The sequence below is a fragment of the Pleuronectes platessa genome, chromosome 8, assembly GCF_947347685.1.
Source record: "Pleuronectes platessa chromosome 8, fPlePla1.1, whole genome shotgun sequence".
NCBI lineage: Eukaryota > Metazoa > Chordata > Actinopteri > Pleuronectiformes > Pleuronectidae > Pleuronectes > Pleuronectes platessa.
The window spans coordinates 2,734,320-2,757,815 of record NC_070633.1 but is presented as its reverse complement, the minus strand read 5'-3'; the positions used below and the strand labels follow the sequence as shown (position 1 = coordinate 2,757,815).

At 42.6% G+C, this 23,496-nt stretch overlaps 2 protein-coding genes across 7 annotated transcripts; one reads left to right on the top strand and one right to left on the bottom strand.

Annotated features, from left to right (window-relative positions):
* Positions 1-4,559: 4,559 nt before the first annotated feature.
* mgarpa (mitochondria localized glutamic acid rich protein a) lies at positions 4,560-19,078 on the bottom strand. Of its 6 annotated transcripts, none has more exons than XR_008339506.1 (8): positions 18,930-19,078; positions 15,242-15,342; positions 15,000-15,105; positions 13,500-13,517; positions 9,728-10,054; positions 6,558-7,541; positions 6,051-6,097; positions 4,560-5,859 (listed from the first exon to the last, which is right to left on the bottom strand). XR_008339506.1 is itself a non-coding variant. In XM_053428616.1 (8 exons), the coding sequence occupies exons 1-7, from the start codon at positions 19,003-19,005 to the stop codon at positions 6,062-6,064; spliced, it is 1,605 nt and encodes a 534-aa protein (XP_053284591.1). In that variant the 5' UTR covers positions 19,006-19,078; the 3' UTR covers positions 4,560-5,859; positions 6,051-6,061. The 6 variants fall into 6 exon arrangements, 5 of the variants coding, with proteins under 5 accessions (XP_053284591.1, XP_053284593.1, XP_053284592.1 ...); XM_053428616.1 differs by having other exon boundaries at positions 6,601-7,541; XM_053428618.1 differs by having other exon boundaries at positions 6,601-7,541; positions 18,977-19,070.
* LOC128445778 (uncharacterized) lies at positions 18,323-22,876 on the top strand. Its single transcript, XM_053428615.1, has 2 exons — positions 18,323-18,496; positions 18,761-22,876. The coding sequence occupies exon 2, from the start codon at positions 20,717-20,719 to the stop codon at positions 22,559-22,561; it is 1,845 nt and encodes a 614-aa protein (XP_053284590.1). The 5' UTR covers positions 18,323-18,496; positions 18,761-20,716; the 3' UTR covers positions 22,562-22,876.
* The last annotated feature ends 620 nt before the right edge of the window (positions 22,877-23,496 follow it).

The window sequence follows — 23,496 nt, the reverse complement described above, 5'->3', positions numbered from 1 at the left end:
TGTCCTGTGGACAGATTCTCCCACCTCAGCTGTGGATCTCTGCAACTCCTCCAGAGTAACCATGGGCCTCCTGGTTGCTTCTCTGATTAATTTTCTCCTTGTCCGACTCTTCAGTTTGGGTGGACGGCCTCCTCTTGGTAGGTTTGCGGTTGTGCCATATTCTTTCCATTTTCTTATGATGGATTTTATGGTGCTCAGAGAGATGTTCAAAGCTCTGGATATTTTTTTATAACCTAACCCTGCTTCATATTTCTCCACAACTTTATCCCTGACCTATTTGGTGAGCTCCTTGGTCTTCATGATGCTGTTTGTTCAGTAATGATCTCCAACAAACTCTGAGTCCGTCACAGAACAGGTGTATTTATACTGAGATTAAATTGCAGACAGGTGGACCCTATTTACTAATTATGTGACTTGCAAATGTGACTTGTGAATGCAATTGGTCGCACCAGATCTTTGTTAGGGGTTTCACAGTAAAGGGGGTGAATACATATGCACTCAACACTTTTCAGGTTTTTATTTGTAAATAATTGTGAAATCCATGTAATATTTCCCCCCACTTCCAAATGATGCACTATTTTGTGTTGGTCCATTACATAAACTCACGATGAAATAAATTTTAATCTGTGGTTATACCATGACAAAATGTAGAAAAGTCCAAAGGGGGTGAATACTTATGCAAGGCACTGTATATGCGTGGCATCGCAAGAATTTGAGTTGACTGTGTCTCTCAGCAAAGTCTAAAGAGCATGGAGGAGATACCAGGAGTCGGGCACCAGGATGGAATCCTCAGTGCGATTGTTAGACTTTACGCTGCTGCAGTGGGCCCTGGGTTCCTCCATAGGGCAGGACAATGCACAGACTCATGTGGCCAGAGTGTGTAGATAGTTCCTGCATTGATGCAATTGACTGACCCTCACGTTCCCCAGGCCTGAATTTGATTGAGAACTTCTTGGTTGTTATGTATCGTGTGTCCTGTGCCATCAAGTAAACCACAGACTGTCCAGGAGTTGCAGTAACTGATGCCCTGATCCAGGTCTGGGAGGAGATCCCCCTCAACATGAATATTTTGTTCAATGTGATCCTGTTTGTGAAGTGCTCCCTTAATCTTTTGGAGCAGTGAATATTACTACTGAGCTGAATCAACTTGAATTGTATCCAATTCCTTTTTTGTGACTCATAGCCTAAAAGGAAACACAAAAACTGATTGTCTTCTGTCACTGTGCATTAAGCTGAACACGGCTCCTCCTTGTAAGATTATTGTTGTTATTATTATTATTAATAATCTTCGAGATTCATTTACTACTAGCTTTGGCCTTATCTATCAAATGGAGATAAAAATGAGATGTAGCCAACCTTAGCTCTTCAAGAACTTTACTTCCTCCAGCCAAAACATCAGAGTCTCCTTCAGATCAATTGATGCTGAATGTCTTTTCTTCATTAGTTTCCACAGATAAGGATGTTGTTTCAGGAAGACAGTGGTGCCACCTAACTAAGAACATTTACTGAAGTACAAGTACAAATATGAGGGAACCTTAAGTATTTCCATCTTATGCTGCTTCATGTCTACTCAATTACTGTAAATACTGTGAAAAACAATACACTTTTTCCAATTATCTGACAGCTGAGTTATGATAACATAATAATTATTGATTTTATGAATTATAATGAATGATTGATATTTAATGAAGATCTTACAGGCATTCAATGTACACATTAATGCATGATAAAAAGACAATGTAGGATACTTAAATACATTTATCAAACACATGACTGTAGACTATAGTGGCATCCGATCTTGATAGTGGATCATGACCGTGGCTGCTGACCATAGACTATGATTACAACAAGACAGCATGATATACAATATGTCTACTCAGATACTCGATCAATACTCACAATAATCAATCAATTCATTGACCTTCAGTTATGTTTCAAAATGTTTTTCCTAATCAATGCTGCAAATTCCCTTATCTTTCTGATGTTCTCCTTTACACGTGACATCTATTGCACTTCTGTCCGTCCTGGGAGAGGGATCCCTCACATGTATCCCTCTCAGAGGTTTCTACATTCTTTTTACCCTGTTAAAAGTTTTTTTAGTAGTTTTTCCTTACTCTTGTTGAGGGTTAAGGGCAGAGGATGTCACACTTTTTTAAAGCCCTATGAGACAAATTGTGATTTGTGTATATGGGCTATACAAATAAAATTGCATTGATTGATTGATTTACCTAATGCAGTGATCGGCAACCTGCGGCTCCGGAGCCGCGTGCGGCTCTTCAGCCCCTCTGCAGTGGCTCCCTGTACAGTGCATGTTGCGCATATTTTTCGCGAACGTTGAAGTTAACGAATCAGTTTTCATATGATGAACGTCACGTTCACGTTCATTTTTTAAATCATCATCATCGTATCAGTCCGTCATGAAATACTGCGAGCGGGTGAATGTGTGTGTGTGTGTGTGTGTGTGTGTGTGTGTGTGCGTGTGTGTCTGTGTGCGCGCTCCCGGATGGCGGACACACAGACAGGCCCCGGGGCTCCGCCCTCTGCCCCCCGCCCCGCTCATTCGCTCAGAGACGTACACAGTGAGATCCGAGCTCGTTCGGTCAGTCGCTCACTGACTGACCTGCTGCTTCTTAACAGTGTAAACAGTGAAAACACAGAGTTTCTCTTGTCACAGCTGCTCAGAGATCAGCACCGCAGCTTCTTGATCAGAGCAGAGGCTGCATTTGGTTTGTACCGAGCTTCAGTTACGGTGTCCGCCTCGAATCTGACCTGCTCTCACGTTTTTTTTAAATATATTTCGTCAACTAAAATATGCGTCACATCCTATTACGGCCCGGCGCTCTTCCCTGCAGGTCGCTAATCTAGAGTTTCGACCACCGGCCTCGGTAAACTAACCAGGGACAAATCCCCAAAAAGAAAAGTCTGGGAGGAAAATAGAGAGTTTAATTCAGATTAATTTGGGTTAGGGTTGGCTTACTTGTATGCTTGATATGTGGCGAGGAATTAGCAAACAAACAAAAATGTAATGTTTAAAGACATTTCCAGAGCAAGCACACAGCATCTGCTGAAAAGTACCAAGCTGGAGATGAGCAAAAAAAGCATAGTTCTGTGTTTCATTTATTTCAAAGTAGGCCTACACATGTATTTTGTCCTCTTCATAAGAGTTTGGTGTTTTCCTTTTTTGTAACAGGTAAAAATAGCAGTTAAATTCCAACAGTTTTTTTATTGTCGTTCTATAATTGAATAAATACAAAAAACTATAGTTTTTATATATATTGTATAACTATATATATATATAACTTTACAACCTGTGTTATCAAATATGTTTTGCGGCTCCAGACGAGTTTAATTTGGGGGAGGAGGGGGAAAAATGGCTCTTTCGATAGTAAAGGTTGCCTACCCCTGACTTAATGCAACATTTTCAGTGCAGGACCTTTTCTGAAGATGTAGTGTTGTTATGTTGCAGCATTAACTTCTTGAGTAACTACTTAAGTGAAGTTTCTAAAGACTTACTCCACCACTGCAGGAAAGAAGCCATTTCGCAAATGTATATTCCAGTTCAGTTTAAACAGCACAAACTAAAGTCAACTGATCTTGTTCCCAACAGAAGTTTAGATTTTTATCCTAAACCAGACAAGCACCCCGTTTATACCAGGTATTAACAAGATTAAGATTAAGATTAAGATGCATTTATTTGTCCCAAACACATGCACAGACATGCACAGGCACACTCATGCAGGTAGGGAAATTTAACCTCTGCTTTTGACCCATCTGGTGCAGGACACACAGAGCAGTGAGCGACCATGTACTGCGCCCGGGGAGCAGATGTTGGGGGAGTAAGGTGCCTTGCTCAGGGGCACTAGACAGGGTAGGGAGAATCCTCTTGGATTTTTGGACAGATCAATCCAGGTTCGTCTTTTTGTTGTTTCTCCATGGAGTCGAACCAGAGACCTTTTCTGCCCATAGTCCAAGTTTCTGCTACTAGTCCACCGCCTCTCCCCAAACAAGTCCTGGGTGATCCAATTACAGTTGAGCAGCGTTAAGTACAGCTGCAAACAGACTCGAGGACACAGTCATATCTGATGTCATATATGTCAGGATGAAGCCTATGTTTTTTCATTGCTTAAAAAATTGTCATTGAGTTAGGGGTTTATTTTACAGGAAATGATTTTAGGTTTCAATTTATTTACTTTGCTCAACACAATTTTTAACTCTCTTAAACCTGAAATGCAGGCCTTTTACATGGTTTTATATTTATATAGTACGTTTCTAGTCTTGTTGACCACTCAAACCTCTTTACCCCTACAGTTTTACATTCACCCATTCACACATCTATTAGCTACACTTTTGTTGTTCTATGAGGGCCAAATCAGGGTTCAGCATATTGCCCAAGGACACTTCGGCATGCAGATGGGAAAGACTGGGGATCGAACTACCGACCTTCAGGTTGGAGGACGAACGCTCTACCCCTCGGCCACAGCCGCCATGGGGTCCATTTATGGCTGATGAAGCCCATCAGTGACAGGTAAATCAAAAAATACATTACAAATACACAGACAAAATATTGAATCCCTTTTTATTTAGTGAAACAAGAAAAACAGTAATGTCTCACAGACACAGTTGTTGCCCTAGGTTTAGTAGAAGGCTTCTACTCACAGCTCACTACAGAAACCTGCCTGTGAACATTAATGACAGAAAAGAGGAACTTTCTGAAACTCATTTCCATTTTTAAAATTTACACAAACAATCATGTTCAATCCTCTCACATCAGTTTAACATTGTAGATGCAAAGCTAAGAAAACCAGAAATTCAATATAAGAGCTGAGAGCACGTGAAATAGGAAATCAAAGACAAGAGAACAAGGACAGAGCTTTCAAAGCATTTCACACCGGAGACTTTTCTTCAGACATACTGCAACACTTCCCAAACACACGTTTCATGTCACACTAGCACATCGGTCATAACTGTTTACTCTTGCTGCAGGCCTTGAAATGACATCCACACAGTCAGACTGCCACAGCAAAAAAACACATTCAGCAAGGACAGAAGCAATAACTTACACATCAGCTTGATAATTATACTTTCTCCTGCCTTTTCCTTACTGAAGAATGCTGCTGAGCTAAATCTTCATGTAAATTTGCACATTCACTGTATAGCCATCAGATTATCTACAAGTAAGAAGGAACAAACTCACTTTATGCAGTGAAAAAAGGAGGTCTGAAGTATCATTTCAAAGACTGAGGAAAACTGAGGTAACAACACAACTACTCTGCACATTTTTGCATTTCATCATGAAAGATAAAACGAGTGTTTCCATCTGTTCATTTTCACATTGAAAGAAGCAGAGGGAAGTCCTGAGGTCGGGTCATGTAAAGATTGCTGGTGACTCACTTGAAGAGGTAACACTAAAGTGGCGGGCCAGTGATTGGGTGAACAGAGTGAAGTGGTGGGTATTAGGGTTTTCCACTGTAGTGATTTTTGAGGGAGTAAACTGTAACAGTGAGAATAAAGGGAGACTGAATGGCTCAGTATCTGTAAACAGAAAGTAATAAGAAGGGTAACTGAATGATGGATCAGAGATCTATTATACCACTGACTGGGCTCATCGTGACACTATAGAGTCAAGACATAAAGGTCAGTGTGGAGTGTCACAGTAGTGGGCTATGTGGACCACTGCTAATATAGTTGGATGACAGTTCCCTAAAGAAAGTATTGATCTAAACACATTCTATTGTGTGTCTTTGCAGTAAAACTGCACAGGTACTTGGGTTTCAGGGTAAAAGGACAGGAACATGTTGGAGAAAGGCACATCCTCATCTTCTGTACGAGACAGTCGTTCAATCTTTCAGGAGCCGTTTACTGTGATGGAGGACAGTAAAACATATGTGAACAGGATTGTACAAAGTGTCTATATAAACACATCCAAGATAGTTTTCTGCATCCCTAGTGCATATATGAATCCGCAATGAGGAAGTGAGGGGGAGGGATGTTAAGGTACATCATGTGCACAGCCGTCTCTACCATGGGACAAATAGCCAAAGGCTCAGTACCTTAATTGGAACTACTGCATTTGCATCCTAAGAAGACGTCGCCTACCCTGAGTAACAAAATAAAAAAATCCACGTTAGAGTAGGTGTAGGGGGATTTCATTAAATTTCTTTACAGCAAGTATATCTTAGTTATACTCAAGTATACCTATAGTGAAAACTGGCCACTTGAACCTTTTTTGTTATACTGTAAAAGTATGGCTGGACGATGTACAAATTATGTTTTGTTACTTAGAGTACATTGTGGAAGTTTTCACATTTTGTTATGTTGCATCCCTATGCCAAATCCAACATGATTTCTTTCCTCAATCTACACTTGATAGCCTATAATAACAAACTAAAATCATATTTTTGCTAAATGTCAAGTGGCAAAAAATGAAGTGTCTGAAACGTTGACAACATATATTTATACTTTTTCAAATATATATAAAAAATTCTGTTTCGTCATTACATAAGTTGTTAGAAAGTGAGGGGAGCTGAATATTTTCTAAATGCATAACACGTACTGACCAACATTCTCATTGAGCCCAAGTGATCAGTCTGACAAAGTTACCTCCGTAGCAGGGAGGTCGTCATCATCTTGCGCTGGGATGATTCTACCACTCATTGGCCCCACTCCGAGCACCCTAGGCCTCTTCTCTGCATTTGGTGTTCCTTCCAGAACAACAACAATGTACTCTCTCTGAGGCTCTTCTGCCAGGGACTCAACAGGGGCTGCCGCTGCTTCCTCCACTACAGCACTGGCTACTTCTGCAGGGATGGCTACTGCAACCTCTTCTACAGCTGTAGCAGTGACTGGTTCTTCAGCTAGAGCTGAGGAAATTTCAGGTTCTACTGGAGCCGATGCCTCTTGCGCCACTGGTGTAGCCTCTACTGGTCCAGCCTCTTCTACAACTAGTGCAGGAGCCTCCATAAGTGGTGCCAAGATCTCTTGTACTGGTTCATCTACTGGTGCAGAGATTTCGACAACTGGTTCAACCTCCACAGGTGCAGGGGCCTCCTCAACAACAACTTGTGCAGGTGTCTCTTCTAGAGCTGTGACCTCAACTGGTGCTTCGGCCTCTTCAACAACAGGTGTAGCCTCCACGGGTGCAGGGGCCTCCTCAACAACTTGTGCAGGTGTCTCTTCTAGAGCTGTGACCTCAACTGGTGCTTCGGCCTCTTCAACAACAGGTGCAGCCTCTACAGATACAGGGGCCTCCTCAACAACAACTTGTGCAGGTGTCTCTTCTAGAGCTATGACCTCAACTGGTACAGGGGCCTCCTCAACAACTGGTGCAGGCGCCTCTTCTGTTGGTGCAGACGCTTCTTCTGCGGGTGCAACTTCTACTTGTGCAGGGGCCTCTTCAAGCACAGATTCAACTTCCACTGGTGCAGTTGCTTCTTCTGCAGGTATAACTTCCACTTGTGCAGGAGCTTCTTCTGCAGGTACCAACTCGTCCTTTACTTCTGTCGTCGTCAGTAACTCTTCAATAGAGGCAGCTACCGGCAGCACTGTAACAAAAAAATCCAGCCATCCCACGTTTAGCGCACACATCTTGAGGTACTTGAGAAACCCTAATAATTGTGTGAGCAGGTGTTTTGGGATAGTGTGAGCACATGCAGGTGCAAGGTCAAACCCCAGAAGAGAGTTGATGAGAAACAAAAGTGTTTCCAGGAAAGGTGTGATAGTTAGCAGGGCCCCAATAGTGCCAGAAGGTTGAGTACTGGCAGACTAAAGTATGAAAAGGTTGCCACAAAAATGGTGAGCAGAAAGTGTTAAAGTGTCCAATACAGCTTATAGTTTGTAAAAACAATGCGTTTAACAAAAAAGAAGAAAGAGATATCATACATTTGACCGTGAAGATGTGTTTAGGATACAATATGGATGATTTGGACATTTAAATAATAATTTAATATTTTTTCCCTCTGTTGAAAGAAATATGCAATGATGACATTCTCCATCTTTGTCATTTCAGCACTGGAATTTCTAGTACAATTATACAGCATTTCTTATATACATAGCATCTGTAACAAAGTACAAAACACCCAATATATCAGCAAAACCAATTTAAAATGTTAATGCCAGTAACGCCAGACTGTCAGCTTGATGACCAGAGGTCCCACTTCGTCGGTACTGTGCAGGAAAGTGACATGCAGAAAGTGTGGATAGGAAAATGCAAAGGATGGCCTCAGTTAATAATTTAATTACAACATGTGCTGCAATATGATAAAGCAAGTCACTTCAATTATTGTAGGAAAAAAGTCAAGACTAAATGTGTAATAACTCATCACTTTTTCCATGGTCTTAAAATAGCTCATCTTTCTTCGTAAGGGAATGGGAGGTGTCACTCTGCTTTGTAAATAAATAACAAGTCTTTGGCCTGGCTACATAATCAAACAGCTAATAACATGTTGCAAACATTAAGATCAACCATGATCCTCATCACCAGCTCTCGCTTGGCTACTAAAATACTGACAATGAGCAGAGCCTTGCTCTCTTGTGTTTTGTTGTTGCTGCTGTGGTGAAAAGAAGGTACCAGAAGTTTGTTTTGACTGAACGAAAGGAACAGTGTCCTTACTAACAAGTAGTGTAAAAAAAGATCAAGTCAGACAAATTACAGACGGCAGTATATCTTTCCAGTTTGAGAAAAGCTTTATTGTATGGCTCGATGTATTAACGTTAACTCTTCACAGTGCTCCTTATCCAGTTATAAGCAAAATAAAAATATGATCACATATCCTTTCAGTAACTTTCTTAACTGATACGATTTTTACCAGCTTCCCTGATCATATGATTTCTCCGACAGTCTAACATTACACTTACGAAAAAAAACAACCAGCAACACTGTAGCGGTTACAGAGTTTGTACAAAGCCATCTACTTTTACCGTTTGATGTACCCAACTGCACAACACTAAACAGATGTGTACCTGCTCTGTGGTACCTGGCAAAGTTGTACAGCATTACAGAGGTTAATATCAAAGACACAGCGTTTTATCCAATATCATAAAACCTCTGAACATAATGAAACCGACTGTCACATTTGAGGGGATTTCCTGCTTGTTATTATCCTTGCGTTTGATGTAACCTGAAATAAGGTTGTTTCAGAGGAATAAGCAGGTTTACAAGTAATCTGCTTGATGTAGTGATCACATTTATTTCACCCATAACTGCAAATGAGCGTTGCATAAAGACCTAACTGCCACTTTGGATATGATTTACTGGGAATGTGTTACTGTGGTGTGCAGCTGTACATCACGGGCCGGCTGAGAAGATGATCTCGAGGCCATATAATAAGTGGAACAAATATAGACATCATACACCATGATCTATGCTCCACACCAGAAAAATCTGAAGGTAACTTAAGATCCCTGAAGAAAAGATTTGCACACAGTGCTGCCCTTCACACCCACTTCAATAAATAAATGAGAAAATATACATTTAAGGACAACATAGGATAAGAGGTGATCCCAGGCACCTGAGGAGTAGCAGCTAACCTCTAGTGGTTCTAAAGCCAGTGACTGCAAGTAACTAGTTTCATTGTTCTCAGTGTTAGAGGGAAAAGATCTGTCAGGGGCTCTTTGCTTAGTAGTTTAGAGTTAAGTGTTTATCTGGTAGTGTGCGTATCTCCCTGTCATGAATCTGTACTAGGTCAGACTTAAGAGGTAGCTGCCTCCTCCTCAGATGAAGAAGTCGTACCATTTCTTTCTGGCTCCTCGGCAGCGATGGCGGGTTCTGCAACAGCTTGGGCGGCCTCCTCAATACTTTCAGCTACTTGGGCTATTTCTTCGGCGACACTCTCCACCTCCTTCGCAGCCTCAGCAACATCCTCCGCCACCTCAGCGACCACTTCAGCAGCTTCAGCGACTACCTCTGCGACTTCCTCCACAATGGTTTCAGCCTCACTCTCAGCAGCTGGAGCGTCCTCCGTTTCTCCGACCTCGGCCTCTCCTTCTGCAGCCACAGCCACTGCATCTTCCTCTGCTGCCTCTTCTGCTGCCTCCTCTTCCTCCTCCTCCTCTCCACCTGGAACACAATGACCACAAGAGTATTAGCAGACCAGACACATTCTATCATCTGCAATAGTGAGCAGACAACAGTCTTGAAGTTCCCTCTACAGCCACCCAACCTATAGTATTTATCACTGGTGCAGCCATTGTGTGCATTTTACAGATGCATGTAAAGCAGTTAAATGATAAATAAAGCAAAGAATCAATATTTTTAAGTTTAAGACGTCTTGATTATATTCAAAACCAACATAAGAAAATAATATTTATACATTATCAGTAGCTGAATTTCCATCCAAGGTGTTAAACTTCAAAATGGTAAAATGTGTTATTATAAAAACAGATTCAAATGCTACATTTGATCTGAAACTCGATTAACTTAATACCAATCTAAAAGGTCACCTGAATTATCGCATGTTCCACTTTCTTGTGAATGACCAGATAATACTCTAACAGATAATCATTACACTGAATAATCTTATAAGCTTCGAGTGGAAGAATTTCGAAATATGGCAGTTTGATACCTTGATAAAACTACAGCCTGATCATAACATTCACACCTCTGTCTGGCATCAGGCTGCTGTCTCATGTTGGAATTAATTTAGTAAGCTACGTGTTCAATCTAATCCAAACTCATTTTTTAGGAACAGCCTGAGAAAGTAGAAGATATGATGCATTTTGTTATATTACATGTCCACCTAATGATGTCCCATGTCTCTAGGATTCACTGGTTTTTCAATGCATGCAATGGTGAGATATCCTTTAGTTGTAATGTTAGACTGGAGTCAATATGAAACACTGTCCATATGAGCAGAAGGAGGACAGTTGGATGGAAACATAACTACCAGCAGTCATTCACTCTCTTTTTTTACATGCCACCCGAACCTTACCACCCCCGCAAAGAATGCTTCATCTAGAAATACAAAATCACCACACAACACGCATGCAAACTGAAAGACAGGAAAAAGCACAACAGACATTAGGAGGGTGGGGGAGGAGGGAGGGCTAGGAAAGGAGTGGGGGGGTTGAGGTGTAGACAGAGGGGGGAAGTTGAATCTGGTTCTTACCATCCAATTAGCAAGCTATGATTTATCTGAAACTGTGAAAGTGAGTCTGACAGTCAAAAAGACACTGAAACAGCCTTGATAGTGCATTTTAATGTTTAACTCAGATCACGTAACAATTTGTTCCAAAATTAACCATCAACACAAAAAAGTATTGTGAGACACATCCAGGAATTCACTTTGACTCTGCTGCTAAACACCTGAGCGTCGAATGGTGTGAGTGACAATAACCTCCATGTTGGCTTGTGAGATTTTATTAAAAATGGGCTGAGTGTAAGCACTTACACACCTGTGATCTGCTGAGTTAATGTGGAGGGGATGCTAGACCTAGGTGTATTTTTCTCCAATGTGAGTTTCTATTTGACTCCAGTGCCCTTCAAGAGTCTCCTGGACAAAGTAACAATAGTGTCTACAGGTTTATGCTACGGACATTAGTTTAAATTACTTTCCATCAGCCGGTATGACAAGGAAACAATACCCAAGGGCTATGGCGAAGAAAAGGCTAAATAAACTTCCGGAAGCACACTGTTGAGCTCTACACAAGGGCCAAGGAATCATGGTTAGAAGGAGGTGGCATGCAGTCATTTTATCTGCATATCTGCCAGCCACCTCATCCTCCATCTCAATGTCATTTTATTTTTTTGTTCACAGTCTAGATTAGCTAACATAAAAACAATATGATTTTATATCACCACCACCAGATAATAAAGTTAGCTTACTTTGGATTAAAACTAGTGAAACACTATCACTCACAGCAGTGGATCCTAATGTGTTAGCAGTGATCAACAGACCAATGTCCCACAGAAAGAAAGATTTGGTTAACATTGAAAATCTGCATGAAGTTAACAGTAATATAGTCCATTGAAAAATAAAGGACAGAAATAGTTTGTGGATATTTCTGTCCAGTCCAAGTATTTTCTTCAGATTTCATTTAGCAGCGTGAGGTAAAACGAGTGTAGAATCAATATCCTTCACAGTACTGTCCAGAGGTTTTAAGCCGAGTAGAAGACTCTTTGATTCTTAGGAGTACAGGAGAAGAGGAAAGGAGGAGAGAGGGATTTTGATCCAAAGATTCCAGTTCTATGATGAATATCCTTTGCGGACACAAAGGACCTTAGCTTTAGCATTACACTGAAAAGAGTAAAGACACAAAGTTAGAGAAAGGGAAGAAGAAATTTAGATTTATTTAATTAAGGTTCAATTTACACAATGTCACCGTCAATCTAAATTCAAACACAGAGACTGTGTAAATGAATGTGAAAAATGGATAGAAGCTGCTGGAGAGATACACTTGATGTCAATGGTGAATGTTCTATGAGAAAAAGTCTAGAGGCCAAATGCATAGGTTCCACCTCAACATAGATGCACATGATGTCAATTCCATTCATTTGGCTATATCAGGAGCTCTGTAGTAAAATCTGTGAAACATGTCTGGTTGTATAATAAGCTGAAATTTCTATTAGTCTGACTGCAAGCCGAAAAAACAAACTGGCCTTTAGATTTAAGGCAATTGTAACAAGTCTGTAGTTTGGCTTGGAGCACATGGCCTTCAAATTCCAAGTTTGGATCAAGGATTAAACTTTAAAGTATTAGTAGAGACAAATCCAATTGAAACAAGAGGTATAAGGAAAAGAGTGAGAGGGAGAGATATGAGGAACTGAGGGGTGTCAAACGAGGGGATTGGTTCAGGGACCGAGCCTTTTGGTCAGCACAGTCAAATCAGTAGAGACTCTGTTCACAAGGATGACAAGTTTGTCAAAGTTAACAGTGTAAGTGTAATAAAGCACTGGAGGAGGATTTCAAAGTGTGTTCAGATAAGCAAGTTCCTAAACACTGCTGCAGATAAAACCTACGACCAGAGGACAAGGATGAATTTGACTATGGAAAGTCAATCAGATCAAAGACTGAGCTGGCTCAACAGAATTGGGACGCACCAAAATTATTTAGAGCATCTTGCCAATTTATTACTTAGAAATATACATTTGTGCAATGTGTGTAAATGGCTGTTACATCTTTGCTTTTGTCCTTAAATGTTTGAAAGATACAAGCTTTGATTTTTTTCATATGCTCCTCCGGTTGAGGTTTCGTTCGAAGAGTTATTTCGATTTTCTAACCTTGCTCCGCTCTTTCGAATAAAAACATTAAAACACAGAAGCTGTGATCCACATGGCACTGCTGGTCTACTTTTAGTCATTTGTGTAGTTTCCTTCCCACTGTTGGCTGTCATTTTGGAACCATGACTGATTCATGAGATTATTTCTTTGTGCTCATTCAAACTCAATTAAGAATTCAAAGATCAAGCCCATGCTGTCATTTCATTGAAACCACGTCAAACATTTCAGTGAGTGATATCAGGCAGTGATGATGATTTAAGAAATTATCTGTGATGCCATAACTTACCCTCTTCATCATCCGCACCTGCAAGCAAACACAAACACGTGTCAGCGTCAATGAGTTACAGTCACACATTGAGCTTTAAGCAGTCATGAAATGCTCAGTTTAATGTGGAAGAATATACACAGGTTGTTTTTTTTCAGGCAGCTTAAACACATTTTCAAATAACTTTACATACTATATTGTATTTAGAGAATCAGTTAAATGTGGGAGATCAATTTAAATATTTTATTCATTAGAAACAACCTGAGAATCTGGTCAGTGGACTGGCTATACTAACTGTAATAGTGAACGTCATCTTACAGTTTATAAAAGATTATATAGAAGTTGGAACCAGTTAAAATACCCAAACTTCAGGAGCTTTTTTTAATAAAAAGATAAAAGTATGTCCCTAGCAATATAACATTTTTGTTTTAAATTGAATTTGGGCTTACTCTTCAGCCCTAAATTTGTTTTCATTTAAGACAAAGTCACAGGTCACAAATGTCAGTGGAACGTGTTTTTTTTCCTGTTCTCAGTCCTACATGTGATTGTTTTGAATTTACGGTGAAATATACTTGGTTCCTTCTGATCACAGCAGGTGGCATGACTCTGTTGAAGTCAGATCCCTTTACGTGGATTCATCCTCCTTTATGCAATAGTGACTGTGCTGCTGCAGTGGTGATTTCTTTATTTTCTCTTTTCAGAGTTATTAAACTAGATCAAATAAAGTATTTTTCTTAAATACAACAAGGAGCTGATAAGATCCAGCTAGCCATAACAAATCATATACACGTATCACAACAACTGATATATAGTCAGACAGTGGCTGCTGGACCAGATTATGTTTACATTCAGCAGAAATCAGTGTTAGTGAGGAGGTTGGTTTATAAAAGTCTAATGTGCTTGTTTCCTCATTATAGAGGTGGTGTATTCGCTACTAATCTCTTGGCAGCAGTTCACCATCCAATGATAGTATATTCAGCATATTCGTAGTTTATTCAGCAGCAGTTTTATTTTTGTGTCACTGAACAATGCTTCCTAATAGACTCCAGCTGAGAATCAACTTAAGAGATTAATCTGAGGAGTATTTGAATCATTTGGTCTATAAAATTTAAGAAAATGCTCATCACAGTTTCCCTAAGCCCAGGTTGATGTATTCAATCTACTTGTTTTGACTGACCCAACAGACCCAAGATATTCACTTTCCTATCATATCAACCAATACAGCAAATATTCACAACTGAGTAGCCAAATATTATAAGATGTGCTTTTAGAAATAATAGTAATTGTCCCTTTAATTGAAGGTTGTGACTGATCTGGTTTTAAAAAAAAATAACAAAAAAAAGTGTAACCTGAATGTTTTGAACATAAAACAATAACAATAATTAAACCTAAATGACAAAAACAAGAAAGCACAGACGTATCAGATTACACTGCTCATGCTTTACGATCACTGCTGGTGATAGCCACCTGTTTTATGGTAAAGGAGGTGAAAAATCCAAGTAGCATGTGAAGGATACTTACTCTTTGGTGGCCATGGTTTAGGTTCCCACTCTGTCTTGGGCCTGGCTTTGATTTCTGCAACATTACTGTTGTACCTATCCTTGTCGCCGGTCATGGTCATGTATGTCTATGGACAGAGGAAAAGTCTGAAACCATCCGAGGCCATATAAAGTCTGAAGCCTTTCAGGAATGAGACTAAAATATCAGGTTAATGCTTTGTTGAAGGCCTTATTAAGTGTATGTTATCATCAAATACAACTTACATATGACACAGAAGCGACAAAGGCTCCACCGCACAGTGCAGCGTATAGTATGTTCTCCCCAGAGCCGCCAGGGAGTGACGACATAGGCCGTCGCTGCACAACTGAAATGGGTAAAGAAAAAGAAAAAAGATCATATGTTACATCATTCTCAAATCTGATTACTTGATGACTCAAAAGATCTAGAATTTAGCATGTGTTTTCACTTCATCCTCCAAAAGTATCAAAGTCTCAGTTATAATTAAAGGACCCCAAAAAAATGAGCTAAAACACCATCATATATGACAAATTACAATGTAAAAACAAAAGGTAGGATAGAAAAAATAAACTAATAAAAAGTTGTATCATAAAATATGTAAAAGCAAAAATAGTGGCTTGTGTGCGGAACGAAGAAAAAATATAAAATACTAAAAGAGATGTATTTAGGAGTAAAAAAAAACTGAAACGTCAGGTGTCCAGAAAAATTATATTTAAGGATATACAAAAAAAAAGGTAGGTCTTAAGTTAGCTTTGGATAATAGAAGACCTGATGACAGTAGGTGGTTCACAGGATAAAAGACAGAAGGATTAAGAGGTAGGAGTTGGAGCAAGACTACTGAGAGTTTTATAAACAAATGAATGGATGTCAAAATCTCAGAATCAGACAGGTGGACAGTGCAGAGACTTGGAACTGGTGTAATGTGTTCCCTTAACCTAGTCTCACAACCTCAGGACGGTACCACCATCAACTAACTGATCAGCTCTCTCAGTCTCAAAGCTCCCTGAGCATGCAACTGGCCCACGATGCCTCTCACTCTTATTGGATTTAACACATTTGATTTAGATTGCTAAAAATATGCCTGTCAACACTTGTTTGAAACCTGCAGGGTGATGCTTCCTGCTCCACACCCTTGAAACCAAAGGGTACAGTTGGGTTTGTCCTTCTCTCCTAATTGAATGAGCTTTAATCCCTGCAGAAAGGTACAGTGAATCCAATACTGTCATTTCAGGTGAAAAAAGTGAAGGAAAGAAAATTCAAGTAAACTCATTCTGGAGCAGACGTCAGATTCGGTACACTTGGACTAGGTGCTAGCCATGAATTAGATTGGCACATGATTTCCTTCTATGATGGAATGTTTGGCAACAAAAAAAAGCTGGCAAGCAAGTTGTGTTTTCTGGCAGCACTCATGACATCAACAGGTTTCAACAAAGTGTCTGCAAAACTGGCTGTCAGAATAAAATACTATAGACCTGGTGGACCAGGGAGAAATGTAACGTGAACTCAAGGATGAAAACTGAACACTGCCGTTTGTAAACCAAACAATACTGGAGAAAGACTGGCAATTCAGTTTTACTTATATCATCACTTAAAATGTGTAAATACAGGTTTATGCCTTCAAAACTCATACAGCATAAATTATTTAATAACCTCAAAGTAATGAACACTTTGACTTAATGTCCTCAATGCCTCCAGAAAACCCTGTAAAACTAATTAGTAGTTTAACAAGTGTACAATTTAGGCCACTGAAGAGTTACTGTGGAGTATTGAGGATATTAACTTCCTTATATTGTCAGGAACAAATCCAGAGTCCAGGCATCTGACACTATTTCCATCACAGATATTTATACTGGCTAATCGGCTCAGGGCTGAAGGCACGAGTTGAGAGGATAAGGTGGAGAACACTCAGCCAGGACCAGTGGAGGGGATGCAGGTCAACAAGTCACAGGATTAGACCATGATACCCTCCTCTGGTTAAGTGGGACCAGTGCAGAGGAGCAGGGATACAACCTCTGGGTCTGCTGTCCAGTATGTGTGTGTCTATATCAGATAGGAGTGGATTTTACTGTGATGTAATCTGTTAATGAGGTGCACTGTAGTGTCTGGCAGCAAGACAATGTGCTTCCATCTCTTTTAGGCTTGGGCTTTTTGTCAGCATGTGAAAGAAAAAGCAGCAGCACATGGCCCTGTCTCAATTCACCCCTTAGCCCTGCCACTTGGCCCTACCCCCTTTTTTTTTTGCACGTGGCTGTGAAAGGGTAGTGTTGTCCCAATTCTCTATGTGGTGTAGGGGTAGTGGCCATCTAGCCATAGAGTTTTTCTGGACCACCCTAGAAACAAAGGGGTACATGGAAATTCCTGAATGTTTAACATACGGATGAAGCAAAACAACATGTGGACTGCTGCGGGTAAAATTGCTGATAAATAAAGTATGAAATCTTGCAAAATAACCATGAAATAAATCTGTGGAATATCTTAGTTCAATCCAGAAGCCAGTGAAAATATCATTGAATCTCTGGGACAAGCATTTCAGGAAAATTGCTATTCATGCCGTCAAAACTGTCCGAGAGAGTAACGGGGATCATTCGTTCCCCCGTGTCTGGGATATGAAGTCTGAATACAACTTCCCTAATCACGTTTTCAGTGCGACGCAGATGTTTCCTTGGACAGAACTAACGTGACATTGAAATTGACGATGTAAACATGCTGACCGTTTATTGATCAATAGATCAATCTGCCCCATCTGTCCTGCAGGTGTCAGTTTTGTCACTGTTATAATGTTGGATGATAACGGTTGTTAGCAGATATTGTTTGTCACTGTCATAACATTGGTTGGCTGCTGAATATGTAGCGAGTGGTGTCCAAGTTCTAGGGGGGAATTTTCTCTCCCTCTCCCTTGTGGCTCCACTAGGAGGGGAACACACTTCGTATCAAGGGGTAGGGGCCAATGGAGAGCAAATGGGACAGAGCATTAGTCAGAGAAAGGGGGGGATATGAAATCATCATCAGCTCTTGGCTCATCATAAATGTGGCTATTCAGAGGGAGAACTCTAAAGTGTTAGCCAACCGCAATGGTGACCTTTTGGGTGCAGGACTCAAGGACAACTTACCATTTCCTTAGCTGAACGCTCCAGAAAACAGATTCTCTAATGAGTGGACCTTTAATATTAGTCATTGACAGCTATTTCCACTCATTGTTCCTGCTTCTGTTAATTCAGCAGCGAAAGCAGGCGTCACCACCCACCGGCTGGTGGCGCACGCTCACAACAACCTTAGAGCCACTAGCTCGTGCCTTTTGGAGCTTGCTCACAGGCGATCACCACGTGACTGACAGCGGCAACCATGTCTCCACGCGACCCACAGACTAACGAAGGTCACACACGTGTGCACACGCAATGCATTGCTGTTACCCATCAAGGACATGTAGAAGACAACCACGTCCCGAAGAAGAGACTGACATGTCCTCTACCTGTCACCTCAGTGTGGAGGATTTTACACAGGTTTGAACTGTAGCACACATTATATAAAGCAAGGACACAACCAGTGCTACAGAGGACATACAAGGGTTTGTTATGTCATCATGAAAAGCTCAACACGCTACACACACACTTCGTTGTGTTCGCTCTACACATACACAACATGTACATATATATTTAACGTTAAGTGGCAAATGCCCTACAAACGCATTTAAACCAAAACTGTCCAAAAATCAAACATGATCTTGATGTAAAATAAAATGCAGCCTTTGTCATTGTGTGTTTCAGGGATGCGTCTTTGACATGAGGACATGGTGTACTATTCTCCGGGTCCCAGCCAGGAGGGGGCAGATGACAAAGAGCAGAGAGAACACGTTAGACTCCAGAGCTAATGGAAAAAACACATTCATTCGTGTGAGTGTGTGTGGTGTGTGTGGATGCCCCGGGTGAAACTCACCATCCCGCGGCAGCCTGTAAGCTGCTCGGCGGGCTAAGGGTCCGCACCTCTGCCAGGCCGCTCTGCAGGAAAACATCGTTGATCCGCTCAGAGCTGGGGAGAGAACTGCAGCTTCAGCTCGGCTGGATGAATAGCTGCGGTGTGTGTGTTCAGACACGTCAGAGGAAGAGGAGGGCTAGCACCACACCGGCCTATCTGGGGCAGTATTTTTAGACTACCGCCGTGCCGTGGGTATGGAGGGTAGTTAATGCCACAGGGCAGCAGCAACATAGCATGTATGAGGAGTGGTTAACACCCTGGGAGAGACAAGGGTAAAGTACATTTGTCAGACATGAGCCCTTTTCAAACATGTCCGGCTAAAGATCTTATTGACATACACCAAACACCAAACACATAACACATACACATATTGACATACACCAAACACATAATACATACTCATATTGATATACCACATATATTCCTTATACCTTTTACTCATAGTCAACACTTTATATCACACATCCCAGCTCCCTGATTCAGTTCGCACAGAGACAGTGAGTAGACCTTGGCCCACAATCTCTCCCAGATAGCACACTAACGCAGCTGCACTGATACAGCAACATTATCACCTCTGGTAACCACGACAACGGAGTGCACGTACGACATCTTCATCATGCGATATTCCAAGAGGATATAATCTATGTGCGCACTCTGTTTAAGCGTCTTTCTTCCTGTGCAGCCTCCTGCGTAGAACTAGAGACCCATGCATGTTCAGTTGCTGGACACCGCGTTTTCCTGACCTGTGACCTCTGAATAAACTTGCTTAACTTCAACTTGAGAACGACGACTCCTCTCCTTTGATTTCCACCCGCAACAAATGGTAGCAGAGGATGGTTTTAGACGATTGAAAGAGCGGAGTGGAAAACAACCAGTCGGGGAGGAGGTCGTCTCTCGGACGGGAAAGAACCGCCCTGCGTGGCTTGTCTCTCCTCGGGAACCTGATCAAACAGCTGTACTACTAAAAAAGGTAAGCAGAGCCTATTTAATTGAAATCTGCATATTGTCGTGATAGAAAAAACTAAATTTTTGATCAGTAGTACTGAGGGTGAGTACAAGTTACATATGCTAAATTTAGAATAGTAATTAGAAAGGTCTGAAAACGCTGTGTATTTAGCAATTGTGTTTTTCTATATTTAATAAAGAGATACCGGCCGAGAGAAAGAGATACCGGCAGCTTACACTGTAAAATATGACTAAATGAGTTGGTGTAAGAGTAGCCGAGAGAAAGAGATACCGGCAGCTTACACTGTAAAATATGACTAAATGAGTTGGTGTAAGAGTAGCCGAGAGAAAGAGATACCGGCAGCTTACACTGTAAAATATGTCTAAATGAGTTGGTGTAAGAGTAGCTGAGAAGAAAAAAAAAGGAGTTAAAATTCAGCCAGACCCATGTTGTAAAATAGCTCCACGACGGTGGTTGATGTGGGGGTTGGCGTGACGACACACACTGTAAAACAAAGCACCTTAACGGGTTTGTGTGTGGGACTATCGCTACGGATTTAACTCACAGGCCCTCCAAATCTCGCAAAAAAGGGAATGGAAGGGCCTAACAATTGGACTATCAAATATTATAATTAGAAAAGTGACTGTGGGGGAGACTTCTGAGGAGCAGCCCTTTTGCGGTCTCTGCCCGTGTGTTAGCATTCCTACACACTGATAGCAAAGCGCACACACATCCCCTCTCACTGACGGAGCAACACACACACAATTTCATAGACTGACTGAGAAAAAAAAAAAAAAAAAAAATGGAGGATTTTGGGGAATATGTGACCACACAAGTGAGAAATATGACCGCTCCTAAGGAGTGGAAGAGTAGGGAGGAAGTGTGGAGCAAGATTTTGATCGGGTGGCGGAATAAAGGGTGGATATTGCCAGGGAACATAGCCCCAACCCGGAAGGTGATTGGAAGTATGAGAGCCGCACTGCTCTTAGCAGTGGACGAGGCGGAATCAGCAGAGAAAGCAGCTAAATGCACTCTGTTCACCAACCACCATGTTAAAACTAAAATGGCTAAATTGGAATTGGAGATAGGCTCACAGGCTCTGGATGTTTGCTTGCGGGTTGTGTTCGGTATGCCGAAATTCGGAGAAGGGACTGATGGCTTGGGAGTGAATGTCAAAACTCCCAGTGGGGACAAGGAGCAACTGCAGGAAACAGCCAACGCCCTTGCAGTGCCAACCCCGGCCGCTGTGCCATCCCTATATCCCCAAATGCCCCCTCCTTACGGTGTCAACGCAGGTGTAATACCTCTGTCTCCCCAGAAGAGGGAGACAAAGAGGGCTCCAACTGAACTTCCACCAAGTGCCTACACGATGGCGCCAGTGCGCGTAGTAGAGGGAGGAGTGCTTCATGGAGTCATGCAGTTGACAGGAGGACAACTTACGGTGAAAGATGATTCACTTTCGGAGGCAACACAGATCCTTACAGGAGCAGTAGAAACAGTCCAAGGTGAAATCAGACTGCTGAGAGAGGAAATGGCTGCAATGACTGCTGCGGGGACAACTGAAGGAGACCAAGATGGGCACGAGGGTCACAGAAGCAGAAGAGAGACACCATCGTGCTCCGCCAGTGGATCGGTGAAAATGCATCGCTCACCGTCACCAGATGGGGCTAAAGGAGGGCCGGCCTCTGCCCACGCATTTGAAGGGAGGATCAGAGAGAGGAGGTCCAGCCTTGGAGACCACACTCCATGGGGAAAGGGGGACACCTGGACAAGGTCAAAACAACATCCCTCCATGACACGCACCCTGCTGCCCTCAGAACGATGGGACCTGTCTGGCCCACTTAAAAAGGGGGCGCCGGTTCTCCATCACTCAGATGACGAGTGGGAGAAAGAAACACAAGATTGGGACAAGCACCAGTATAGGTCGGGCCACTCAGAAGAGGAAGGCGAAAAGGGGGAGGAAAAAGAGGGAGTCCACGTAATTAACGGCATCTTACATGGCAGTGCCACACCTATGAGGACGAGAGGGCATCATGAAAGGATGAGGGAGGCCCAGAAGAGGGAAGAAGCAAGACAGGAGGAGAGGCCTGCATACTCGCTCCCCTTGAGACAGGCACCTGGACAGTCACCCGGCATGTGTGATTTCCACCCATGGGGATTTGCTGATATGACTGGCCTAATTGAAGGATTGCCCCCTCTCACGTCAGGAGCCACTCCCTGGATTGAGGCGTTTGAAACCCTCACCATGGGGAACAACCTGGCCGCTGGGGACCTCCGCCCGGTGCTAGCTCGCTGCACAGATCCACATCGTGCGGCCAAGCTGCTACAGGAAGGAGGAATCACTGCATCGGTCCCCAACCATGCATCCTTCAACCCCTACCAGAACCCCCTGTGGACCGCCCTGAGGCGCAAGTACCCAACCCCACTAAACAAAGGTGCTCTGAAGGCCTGTAAGTGGGATGGGAAGGTGTCTCCTGCAGAGTTCGCCAAAGACACAGCAGGCCTGGAGGAAGGCCTACCTTGGACCCCACGACTCCTCAGACCTTACCCTATCCATGTGGAGAACAGCTACCGTTCAAGGACTTCCACAATCAGTACAGGCCAAGTTGGAATATTGCGTGGGATTGGAAGACATGGTGGGAGCTGAATGGCAGGCTCAAGTCACTCACCACATGAACAAGCACACTGAAGCCCAAGACAAATATGATGATGAGATGAAGGTGCTGCAGAGAAGGCTCATGGTGGCTCAAGTCTCCGAACATGAAGGCACCAAGGCTGAGAGGAAAGCAGCAGCGGCTGCCAAGGCAGTGAAACCGCCCACGGCTGCAGAAGTAGCGGACCTGGTGGTTAAGCAGATGACAGCAATACAGCCTCCTCCTGCGCCTCAGCCCCTGATGCAGACTCCTCCCCTCTACTATGGCCCACAACAACAGCAGCAGTATGGGCAGTATCAGCAACCACAAGGCCCGTATCAGCACCAACCCCAAGGAGGAAGAGGAGGATGGGCACCAGGAGGTTGGGCACCAAGAGGCAGAGGACGTGGCACAGGAAACACCACGTATTTCTGCTATAACTGTGGAGGACCAGGGCATATAGCCAGAAACTGCAGGCTGGAACCCCAGCAAAAGGGGCCCCCACGTGGTCAAGGCTGTGACCAACCCAGAGAACCACCTTACCAACCACCCCCTCAGAGACAAGCCAACATGCCTTACCCAGTCCCATATGATGTGGACCCAGCCACCAAGACCCCCCTGAGGGAGTGGAGGAACGAATGAGGATGCCCGCCACCAGAAGGGGGACTGATGCGACACTTTGGACTCAACACCGAACCACTTGTGTCATGTGACATCGATGGTGTCCCTCATCTCATGCTGGCAGACACTGGAGCAACATACTCCTGTCGGCGGACCACACAGCCACTTTCAGAAAACTCCACTATGGTGGTGGGAGTTACGGGGTCCCCAATTAGACAGTCCTTCACCCAACCCCTCCGTGTGACGCTGGGAAGCCACACAGTTTCTCATGCATTCCTCTCTGCCCCAACATGCCCGGCCAACTTATTAGGACGTGACTTAATATGCA

Bases quoted from the DNA above. Each gene is read 5' to 3' on its own strand.
- LOC128445778 (XM_053428615.1), top strand. From the start codon at position 20,717: ATGGAGGATTTTGGGGAATATGTGACCACACAAGTGAGAAATATGACC.
- mgarpa (XM_053428616.1), bottom strand. From the start codon at position 19,005: ATGTTTTCCTGCAGAGCGGCCTGGCAGAGGTGCGGACCCTTAGCCCGC. The intron at 15,343-18,929 runs GTGAGTTTCACC...TACCCATTTCAG, and splicing joins TTACAGGCTGCCGCGGGATG to TTGTGCAGCGACGGCCTATG. The intron at 15,106-15,241 runs GTAAGTTGTATT...CTCTGTCCATAG, and splicing joins TTGTCGCTTCTGTGTCATAT to ACATACATGACCATGACCGG.